This window comes from Setaria viridis, chromosome 5, assembly GCF_005286985.2.
Source record: "Setaria viridis chromosome 5, Setaria_viridis_v4.0, whole genome shotgun sequence".
NCBI lineage: Eukaryota > Viridiplantae > Streptophyta > Magnoliopsida > Poales > Poaceae > Setaria > Setaria viridis.
Window position 1 is genome coordinate 1276407 of NC_048267.2, and position 11113 is coordinate 1287519.

Below are 11113 nucleotides of genomic sequence, written 5' to 3' on the forward strand. Positions count from 1 at the left end.
TAACAATGCCACGAACCAAGTTGGGTCTCTAGAGACGATGCCTCCAAGGAGGGCACGACGCCAATGGTGCCGCCATCACTCGTCCAGGATCTGGATAGGGTTTTTACCCAGAGAACCCCGTGCAGTAGGGTCGTAATTTCAACATGACGCCCCCAACGGGGAAGACGACGTCCTAGGACGCCGCCGTCATGCCCACCAGCACGAAGGCAGGTGAGAGCTTTCGCCCGGAGCAATACAACCCCTCACTGCACGTACATGGTTCGGCACTCCCGGACTACTGCCACGACAACTCATCCGAGGCAACGTAGCCGCCGCGCCTCCACTCGCCATGCCGCCTTACATCCACCTCCATTTTTGTGGCCGCCCTCTATCGCTGCCCACGCGCAGCGTCCTCCACTGCCTGCACCTTCTTGCCAACGCCGCGCGCTCCTCCTGGCCACCGCACTCCTCCTAGCGACCGCGCGCTCACCCAGCGGCGCTCCTCCTGGCCGCGCGCTCCGCCCGATCGCACTCCTCCCAGCGGTGGTGCGCCTACCGGCGTCTCACGACTTGCCGCTGGGCATCGCTTGCGGCAACTTCTCGGTCCCCGTTGCCTCTGCAACGTCTGCGCCAGAAGGATGGTCTGGCACATCATGCATCACCGCCATGATGCCACGAGTGTACCCTGCACCCTCCGGTCCTACCACCACGATGGTGCCGCAACACTGTAGACCTGCGTCGCCAACGAGGAGAAGAGAAAGGTAGTGCCGAGGTGGTGTTAGGCCGGACTAACACCCCGGCCACCTTGCCTCCGCTCCCACCACCAGCTGTCCCGGTGCCGACCCGCACGCAGCCACGCCTCCCGTGGACGAGCAAGCTGGTCAAGTCCGTCGCTGGCGTGGACCTCCCCATCCAGCCGCTGCACACGCTGGTCTTGTACTGGCGCATCAAGCCCAGCCACGAGGGCGAGCTCACGGCGGAGGCCGGCTTCCCGTCGTTCTCGAGCTACTGGCGACCGCACTACGTGTACAGCACGCCGTCCCTGGAGCGCCCCGGCATGATCAAGATCAACTACCACGGCCGGCCGCCGTGCGATCCGGACGGCCACGGCCTCGTCTCCGGCGGCGTCGATGCTGTGGAGCGGGTGGCCCGGTGGATCGATGAGTTCATGCCGGGGCGCGTGGAGACCGCCAGCGGGCCGGTGGAGCGCGTGCCGTGCATGTAGTCCATGACGCCGGACGAGGATTTCGTGATCGACTTCCTCAGCGATTTTGGCCAGGACATGGTGATCGGGGCTGGGTTCAAGATGGGGCCCGCGGTGGGGAGTATCTTGGCAGAAATGGCCATGGACGGTGAGGCGAGGACTGTGGCAGAGGCTGGCGTGGAGCTCGGTCACTTGAGGATCAACCGGTTCGACGGCAACCCCATGGGAAACGCCAAGGATTTGTGAGCTCGGTCACGATGTGGTCATTTGTCGTGTCCTACTGTCACTGTGATGTGTGATTCTTTGTCGATGGTGGGTGCATTGGAATAACTTGAATAATTAATTGGACCATCGAGTGTCTGTTCATGTAATGTTTCCATGGTGCCTGGTGTTCAAAAATTCATTTGGTTGTTAAGTTCTTCCTTTGTAGAGCTAAAGGTAACAAAAATCTATGAACTGTAGTTTTGCCTTGAGAATTGTCCTTAGCACAATTGTTCTTCCTTTGCACAATTATTCTTCCATTGTGGTAGGATTATTATCATGAGTTCACAATGCACTTTCAAAGTATCACATCTGTTATGTTCTGTTTCTATGCTCCTAATTTTTTCGCTCTTGGTTTAGTTTTATCACGAGTATGTATCTATAACTCATCACTGCCAAGAGATGGTCCATTACAAATACGACTGTTTCTCAAAAAGTAGTGCTGCATGCTGTTTATTTGATATGCTACACAGAAATTTCTTCGAAATCCTTCCAAATTAAAGCAGCCACATTACTTGTGTGAATATACGTACAGTTTGAAAAATAGTTGGAACTTGAATTGTAATGGGTTGTTAGCTAGGGATATGGTTTGACTGGTTGTATTCCTTGTGCCCAAAATGTGGAATAACCCATATATGCTTGTGTAGCTACTGTTATCGGGGAGGAGCAACTGTAGTCACTACTCCGAGAGTGCAAGCTACAAGGCTGATCCTCGGAAAAATATCTGTACCTCGGTATTGTTCTCATGCATATATAGTTTCTTTGAAACTACTATGTCGTACCTCGGTACTACAGACCTCAATATACCAGTATTTCTCATGGTTTTCGGCATAAATATGCAAACGAATGGCCCCCCGTCCTTTGTTCTCCCACTGTTCCACACATCACCGATCAGCTGCCCACGGCCACGTACCTACACGTGCTGTGGTAGGTGTCGATTGCCGTTGGTTTGGTTGGAGAGAAGCATTTTTGGGAGACGCTGCAGGTGGTTATATTTTTCATCCCAACTAAGGGTCTGTTTGGATCCAAGGGCTAATTTTTAGCTCTGCACTTTTAGCCTAAAAATTAGCAACTAAGGGTCTGTTTGGATCCAAGGGCTAATTTTTAGCTCTGCACTTTTAGCCCAAAAATTAGCTCTTGGGATCCAAACAGGTGGGCTAAAAGTGTAGAATAGCTAAAATTTTGGAGCTAAAATTTAGCTCCCAAAGAGACCCTAAAAGGAGCTAAAAGTGAACCTGGACACTCCATACCCCTCCCCTCGCACACGACCCTAGGCACGCCCCTGCCCGTCGCCCTATCCTCCCCCGCACCTGCCCCTCACCCTCATCCGCACCTCTATCCTCCCCCGCACTCTCTCCCTCCCTCCCCGCGTGCTCCTCCCGGCCCCGCCTCCTTCGCCCGCCGTCGCCGGCGCCGCGTCGTCGGCCCCGCCACCTCTGCTTTGCCCCACGACGCCGCCGCCACTTCCTCCGCCTCCGCACCTGCCCGTCGCCCTCATCCGCATCTCCCTCCTCCGCGCAGGCCGCCGCCAGCTCTCGCACACCCCTCGCGCCGCCCCGCTCGCCAGATCTCCACTTCCTCCGCCCGTCTCGCCCGATTCCCCCCGCCTCCCCTTCTTCTCACATCGCCGTCGCCACCACCCTCTCCCGCATCGCCGCCGCTGCCCCTTTGTGCGCCACTTTCGCCAGATCTACACCACATCCTCCCCTATCGCCCGACTCCCTCCGCCTCCCCTACCTCTGACACGCTCCCGCATCGCCGGCGCCACCCCTCTGTGCTGAGTTCACCACCGCCGCACCTCTCGCCAAATCTACATCCCGCCCCCTTCCCTTCGCTACACCAGTCGCCGGAGCACCTCAACCGCCTACATCCGCGCGCCATCGATGGACGGATTCGGCGACGACAGCACCAGGGACTTCTTCACCGGCAACTTCGACCTCTTCCCCGGCGACGGCAGCCAGTATCTGGGGTCGGGATCCATTAGTGGTCCCCGGATTGGCATTGAGGCACTGGACCTCAACTCACAGGCGAACGACTGGTCGTCGATGGCGGCGTATCAGGGGATCCTGCAATCCGGCGCACTGGCGGCGTCGGAGAGCACGGCGCACGGTGGCAGAAGAGGTACCTCTCGCACACTCGGTTTACGCAGTGCTTGGAGCTGTGGCGGAGCCGTAGGAGGCCGCGGCGAATGGTCGCCGTCCAGTCGCGGCCGCCGCGGTCGGTTGCCACCGGTTGCCGCCGCCGGTCGTGGTATGCGTGGACCTTCCTCGGCAGTGGCTGGTGCATCAGTAGGCCGTGGCCGTGGTCGACGTGTTGGACGGCAGGGCAACGACGACGACGACATTGAAGACAACGAAGTGGAAGAAGTGTTTCCAAGCCGTCAGGTATGAGTCCTAAACCCTTGATATCATACAAGTGAATGGGTGGCCTACTGTTGTTAGAGTAATATGAAATGCTTGTTCTTGCGATGCATGTTAGCCACAACTTGAAGGTGATTTCGTAGGAGGTTGCCAGCGCCTGTGCATAAGCTGTGTGTGTGTGTGTGTGTGTGACAGAGACAGAGAGAGAGGGGGGGGGTTACAGAGGAAGAATAAGGGGGTGGTCACCATGCCTCAGCTTGCCTTAGCAGCTTCAGAACACTTGCTATTTGCAAATTAGATGCTAACAAGTGATGGATATGGATTTGTAGCTACAATTTTTTGCTAGACTAACAGCGACCTTAGTACATTACTTATGAGATAGATTATGCATGTGTACTCGAGTTCTGATGTTATTTCTCTTGTGATGCATATGGTAGAATAAATTGGACAGAGGAAGTTGGTCATCAGAGCAGAATAACAACCTGTTGTGTCAATTACTTGTTGATCAAATTGAAATGGGTAACTACATTAAAGGGACTATGACAGCAAGAGCGTATAAGCTTGTCATAGAAAAATATTACTGCGGTTCAGGGCTGAGGCATGATAGGAAGCAGATATCTAATAGGATTAGGCAGCTCAAGGGAATGTATCAGTTCATAAAAGACATCCATTCCGACAGTGGTTTAGGCCGTGATGAAAATGGGTGGCCTACTGCAACCTTGGAGTGGTGGGAGACTGCAACAAAGGCACTTGTTGATGTATCATATGTGCAGCTAGCAAGGACCCATCTGATTGCAAACTAACTTCAACTACTACATGTGCAGAAATATCCAGAATGGATGAAACTAATGTATGGGCCTCCTGAGTACCTACCACTGCTTGAGCGTATATTTGATGGTGTAGTTGTGGATGGTTCAAGCTCTTTTGTGCCAGGATACACCAATGCAGATGATGAAGAACCTGAAGAGCCAGAGGAGCTTGAGGAGCCTGAAGAGCATGAAGAACCTGAGCAACAGATGCCTGAGCAAGATCTACCTCCAGAGTATGCACACAGTCCTATGAGTACAAGTAGCCGCAAGAGAACCAATAGTACCAACACAACAGCTTCAAGTCCAAACAAGAAGACCAAAAGCCCAATGATCAAAATGATGAAGGATTACATTAGTTTCTCTTCTAAGCAGCAAGCTGAAAGGAATCAGTTCATCAAGGAAGCTGTCTGTAATAGGCAAGATAAGAAGATGGCTCTGTTGGACAACACCATTAAGTAGGCTCAGAAGTTGGCTTTGGAGTGTGGGGTGGATGAAACTAGTTCTGAGTACTATGCTGTGTCTCAGATCTGCTTAAATGACTCCTTGAGGCAGTTCTTCATTAACATATCCACCACTGAAGGAAGGCTGACCTTCTTGAGAAGATATTGCAAGCAGCACAACCTAGATTAGGATTATGTCTTTGTGGTGATGCTTTTGTGTTGAAGGAAACTGTATGTACTAATTCAAGTAACATTTCAAATAAATTTGTGAAGTTGTTTGTGATGCAATGCATTTATTTGACCTGTTTGTGCTGATTGAATTATGTCACTGCTTGCAAATTGTATTATGTCACTTTGTGCTGGTTGAATTCTGTCACTGTATTGATTTTTTGTATGGTTCACTGATTGATTTTTTTATTATGTCCAGGATATGGATGTAGACAATGACTCAAGTGAGGATGAGATCTTGAGGCTTATTGCTGAGGAGGACAGTGAATATGAAAGGCAATTCACAGAGGATCTGCTGCTGTTTGGTATGTATCATGACACCTACTTTAGTAAAAGTAAGAAGAGAAAGACGGTTGAAAGTGGTCATGATTGGGTGATGAGAAATCTAGCAGATAGTGTGCAGTGCTATAACATGTTTAGAATGAGTAGAGAATTGTTTGATCGTCTGCATGATCTATTGGTGCAATCTTATGGCCTAAAGTCCACATCAAAGAGCTCTTCAGTAGAGGCCTTAGGAATGTTTCTTTGGATGGTTGGTGCACCTCAGTCAGTCAGACAAGCTGAGAACAGATTAGAGAGATCATTAGAAACAGTTCATCGTAATTTTGACAAAGTTTTGAAGTGTATCATAAAGCTAGCAGCTGACATAATCAAGCCCCTCGACCCTGAATTTAGAACAATGCACCGTAGGTTACAGAATCCCAGATTCTTTCCACACTTCAACAATTGTATAGGTGCAATAGATGGCACTCATATACCAGTTGCTGTGCCAAGTAACAAGGTGGTGCAACATCTTTGTCGAAAGGGCTTCACTACACAGAATGTGCTTGCGGTCTGTGACTTTGACTTGAGGTTCACGTTTATTCTTGCGGGCTGGCCTGGTTCAATACATGACATGAGGGTTTTCAATGATGCAATAGACAAGTACAAAGACAAGTTCCTACATCCCCCTCCTGGTATGTTATGCCTATGTTTGCACATTCAGTAAGTAAACCACTTCGGTTGTAGCTTTTATTTGTAACAAGAATGTTCGTATTTGCAGGGAAGTTTTACCTAGTGGACTCTGGATACCCCAATCGGCCTGGTTACCTTGCACCTTACAAGGGAACGAAGTACCATCTTCCAGAGTTCAGACAGGGGCCGATGCCCAAAGGTATGAAAGAGACCTTTAACTTCAGACAAGGGCCGATGCCCAAAGGTATGAAAGAGACCTTTAACTTCGCTCATTCATCTCTTAGGAATTGTGTGGAGAGGTCATTTGGAGTTCTTAAGATGAAGTGGCGGATTTTATTGAAAGTGCCTAGTTATCCAATGCCAAAGCAAAGTCAGATAATTATTGCATGTATGTCACTTCATAACTTTATTAGAGAGAGTCATATGGAGGATGAGGACTTTGATCGTTGTGACCGTGATGAGAACTATGTTCCTCATGAAGCATCAACCTCTCAACCCCCACAGCAAAATACTCAATCAAGGGACGAAGATACAAATATGAATGCATTCCGTGATCAAATAGCCTCAAGTTTGTATAATAGATCGTAGAGTATTTTATTTCTTGTAGTTGATCGTAGAGTATTTGAATTGTATGTTTGAACGATGATGTAATTGTACAAATAAAAACTATTCAATGTCCAGGAGGAACAGCAGCGTGTTCCTACTGGCCGACGCCTGTTCCTGGCCAGCGCCTGTGCATGGCCGGCGCCTGTGCATGGCCGGAGGAAGGCCTGGGCATGCATGTGCATGTGCCTGTGCATGGCCAGAGGAAGTGGAGTCCTGGGCGTGCATGTGCATGTGTATGTGCATGTGGATGGAGTCAATAAAAGTGGATTTGAGACATGCATGTTGTTTGACTCAATAAATGAGGGCAAATCAGTCATTAGCTCAAGGAAGACTACCTTTTAGCTCTTGCATCCAAACACCCCACAAGGACTAAATTTTAGGGGCTAAAACTAAATTTTAGCCCATCAACTTTGGATCCAAACACCACCTAACTGCCGATCGTGTCAGCTCAATAAGAGCAAGTTTAATAACGCTGCTAACAAGCGGGCTGCAAGGTTTCTCTCAGCCTTTTCCTAACCCACTCGTACAATGGTTAGCTCTTCATCATTAATACATGGCCCACAAGTCATTCTCACAAAGTTTCTTAGTTCCTGTGCTAAAGTCGGCTGTAAGCTTATAGCCCGCTTCTCCTCTCTCACATTTTCTCTCCCTTTCACATCAGCATTCAGCCAGCTTACAGCTCCTTATTATACTTTGAGACGACCTGTCAACTTTGGCGTTCCCAAACAGTGGGGCCCTTCAATTCGCTCAGATTTGGACTCGATCTGTGCATTTTATCGCTAGGTTATGATTGGCTGCGCGCCTCTGCGTCTGACTGGTGTTCACGTGCCATCGCCACGCTGAAATGCTTCCAAACTAGCCCTATTTTCCTGCAAAGCTTTTGAACAAAAACAAAGCAACCCTATTTTGTCAGGAGCGAATGGAACAAGGAATCAGGATCCGTCGCAATCAATCAGTACGTCTTTCTCAAGCTTTTCCTTTTGCTTGGAAAGGTAAAGCGTTCTTTCAGAAGCAATGTTAAACTATGCAAAGGTAGAAAAAGATCAGCACATACTTACACTGATAAAACTCAAACGCATTTGTGTTTTCTGATAATGTTGCAACCATCACATGCAACTTGTTGATCCAACTATTTAATTTAAGTTATTTCAATGCGTGACAAGAATCACACAGGTACATGGTAGTAGGATGACACACATCCATGATCGAGCTCACTAGTAATCCTTATTGGCATCATTTCCCATGGGGTTGCCATCGAACCGGTTGATCCTGTAGCAGCCGAGCTCCACGCCGGCCTCCGCCGCCGTTTTGGACTTGCCGTCGATGGCCATCTCGGCCAGGAACCTCCCCACCGCCGGGCCCATCTTGAACCCGTGCCCGGAGAACCCGGCCCCGACCACCACGTCCTCCCCGAAGTCCCCGCCGAGGAAGTCGATCACGAAGTCCGCGTCCGGCGTCATGGAGCAGATGCACGACTGCCGGATCACCGGCCCGCCGGCGGCGTCCACGTGTCCCGGCATGGCCTCCTCGATCCACCTGGCCACCCGCTTGGTGACTTCCTTGTCGCCAGCGTCCCAGTTACGGTTGTCCGGGTCGCACGGCGGCCCGCCGTCGCAGCTGATCTTGATAAGCCCCGGGAGCTCCAGCGACGGCGTGCCGTACACGGGCGGGTCGCCGGAGCTGGAGAACGTCGGGAACCCGGCCTTCGCCGTGAGCTCGCGCTCGCGGCCGGGCTTGACGCGCCAGTACAGGATCAGCGTGTGCAGCGGCTGGATGGGGAGCTCCACGCCGGCGACGGACCTGAGCAGCTTGCTCGCCCAGGCGCCCACCGTGACGACGCACTTGGCGCCGCGGAACACCTCGCCGCCGCTCGTCCTCACCACGACGCCGCCCTCGGCCCCCTTCTCGATGCCGACGACCTCGGCGTTGTCTCTGACCGCGGCGCCCTTCTTGACGGCGAGCGCCTGGAACATGGCCACCGCCTTGGTCGCGTTGAGCACGCCGCCGCCGTGCTCGCTCACCGCGGTGACCCACCCGTCAGGGACGCGGAAGGCTCCTCCCCACCTCGTCGCCAGGTCCACCTCCTCGGCTCCGGCGTTCCGGACGGCGGCGAGCAGCGAGGCGCTGTCGCGCGGGCCGAAGGTGAGCTGCGGCGCCGGGGTGAGCACGCGGTAGCCGGACTCGGCCTCGGCGTCCGCCCAGAGGCGGCGGGCGAGGCGCACCATGGGCACGTACCGCGCCTTTGCGTAGGCGTCGCGGATGATGCGGGAGTCGCCATGCGAGGAGCCGAGGCCGTGGAGGAGGTCGAAGCGTTCCAGGAGCAGGGCGCGCGCGCCGCGGGACGCCGCCGCGTGCGCCGCGCAGCTGCCCATGATGCCGGCGCCCACCACGATGACGTCGAAGTCGGAGCGGTGGCCGGCGGGGGCGGTGGGTGCAGCGGCCATGCGCAAATCCTGGGTGCCTCTGGCCTTGTTGGTCTCGGGCTCTCGAATTTATGGTCTCGTTGATGACTGTGGAAGAAAACAAACGCTCTTGTCGTCTGCCATACTCAGCAGACTCACACGCTGCGACAGTTACTACACGTGTGCTGACAGAGCGACAGTAGAAGGATGCTTGGGCCTTCGCCAAAATTCCAACTTTGGCATTAAAAAAAAAAGAAGATTCTCCATCACATTAAATTTGCGGTACATGAATGGAGTACTAAATGTAGATAAAATTAAAAATTAATTGCACAGTTTTATTGTACTTTGCGAGATGAATCTTTTGAGCCTAATTAGTCAATGTTTGGACAATAATTTACAAATACAAACAAAATATTACAGTTTCGCATTTATAGCAAAATGCAAATTTTAGCACTCCCAGATTGAGAACTAAACAAGGCCCTGGGCTAGCACAGGTTGAGCAAGGGTGGTTGGCAGCAACGGCGACGAGTCATTACTGCAGTGGGCTACCATCCTTTGCTACTGTCATAATGATAATATGGGAATGATGATCATTAACCATTCTGCTCTTAGGCTCCGTTTGGTTCTCTAGGAGCTCCTAAAATTCCTGTCACATCGAATATTTAGATACTAATTAGGAGTATTAAACATAGACTAATTACAAAACTAATTGCACAGATGGAGGCTAATTTGCGAGACAAATTTATTAAGCCTAATTAGTTCATGATTTGACAATGTGGTGCTATAGTAAACATGTGCTAATGATGGATTAATTAGGTTTAATAGATTCATTTCGGGAATTAGCCTCCATCTGTGTAATTAGTTTTATAATTAGCTCATGTTTAATCTTTCTAATTAGCCTCCAAATATTTGATGTGACATGAATTTTAGTCCGAACTAAGATCCAAACACCCCTTAGTAGGGAAACCAAGTGAAAATGCCATCGTCACATTGATGGGCCATATTAGGAAGACGAAGTCAGTTTCGTTTGCAAGAGATAGCCATCAACGAATAAAAACCTAACGAGGTATATTTGTTGTTATTGCCTACCAAATTTCTTGTAGCAGTTATGCAGAATTGCTTCTCATTATTTTTATTTATGCAATTTGTCCAATCAGATCAGTGATAGTATACCTATCAGCGGGGGAAGAGGGTTGTCCAAGAAAATTCAGGCACCTGATGCCTCTAACAGTATGCCTCCTAGAGTGACTAGGATCAAGGCAAAGGAATTGACTTTAGCTCAGCCAGGAGTTTCAGATGGGACGACTCCTGATTCACAAGAATTGCCAACCGAAGGCCAAGCAACAGCCACCCACACTGAGAACATCATCAACATGACGACTGGTGAAGGCAAGTCATTTGATCTCTTTTTCCCAAAGCCAAAAAATTGGAATGACGCAATTAGCAACCAAATCATTATTAACACACACCACTTGTATGACCGTAACAAAAAAGTTAGGTGATGTATGCCCTTCCAGAAGAGCACAAGTGCCATGGGATTCAAGAAGAAAAATTTCATCCATTTTTCTGACTACTCTTGTGTTGTGCTTAATATAGAGATAATTTAATATTGATACCACCAGTCAACCTGCCATAGAGGCATCCACTAACATGCTCGAGTCACAACAGAGACAGGGGAGGTACCGGCTCAAGAAAAAGTTTTTCAATGATCTTCTAGCAAATGAAGTTCCAACCAAATCTCCTGTGACCACACTGAATGATGACCAGTGAAACAATCTGGTTACGATGTAGTCTAGCCAACCTCACAGGGTATAATAGAACTTAAACTTGCCAATAGCACATTTGCATGTACTGATCTATTCCTCTTATT

The 11113-nt window shown here is 50.4% G+C and overlaps 2 protein-coding genes and 1 pseudogene across 2 annotated transcripts; 2 read left to right on the forward strand and 1 right to left on the reverse strand.

The window, feature by feature from the left end:
* Positions 1-188: 188 nt before the first annotated feature.
* Positions 189-1788, forward strand: LOC117859156 (probable sarcosine oxidase; annotated as a pseudogene).
* Positions 1789-5488: 3700 nt separating this feature from the next.
* Positions 5489-6906, forward strand: LOC117859163 (uncharacterized). The gene is made up of 3 exons (XM_072294254.1): positions 5489-6237; positions 6324-6434; positions 6480-6906. The coding sequence occupies exons 1-3, from the start codon at positions 5589-5591 to the stop codon at positions 6821-6823; spliced, it is 1104 nt and encodes a 367-aa protein (XP_072150355.1). The 5' UTR covers positions 5489-5588; the 3' UTR covers positions 6824-6906.
* A 995-nt stretch (positions 6907-7901) lies between these two features.
* On the reverse strand, positions 7902-9343 carry LOC117855299 (probable sarcosine oxidase). The gene has a single exon (XM_034737611.2). The coding sequence runs from the start codon at positions 9283-9285 to the stop codon at positions 8056-8058; it is 1230 nt and encodes a 409-aa protein (XP_034593502.1). The 5' UTR covers positions 9286-9343; the 3' UTR covers positions 7902-8055.
* Between the last annotated feature and the right edge of the window lie 1770 nt (positions 9344-11113).

Coding starts and splice junctions, on each gene's coding strand:
- LOC117855299 (XM_034737611.2), bottom strand. CDS start 9,285: ATGGCCGCTGCACCCACCGCCCCCGCCGGCCACCGCTCCGACTTCGAC.
- LOC117859163 (XM_072294254.1), top strand. CDS start 5,589: ATGTATCATGACACCTACTTTAGTAAAAGTAAGAAGAGAAAGACGGTT. Junction 6,238..6,323: donor GTTCCTACATCCCCCTCCTG/GTATGTTATGCC, acceptor TCGTATTTGCAG/GGAAGTTTTACCTAGTGGAC. Junction 6,435..6,479: donor ACAGGGGCCGATGCCCAAAG/GTATGAAAGAGA, acceptor CGATGCCCAAAG/GTATGAAAGAGACCTTTAAC.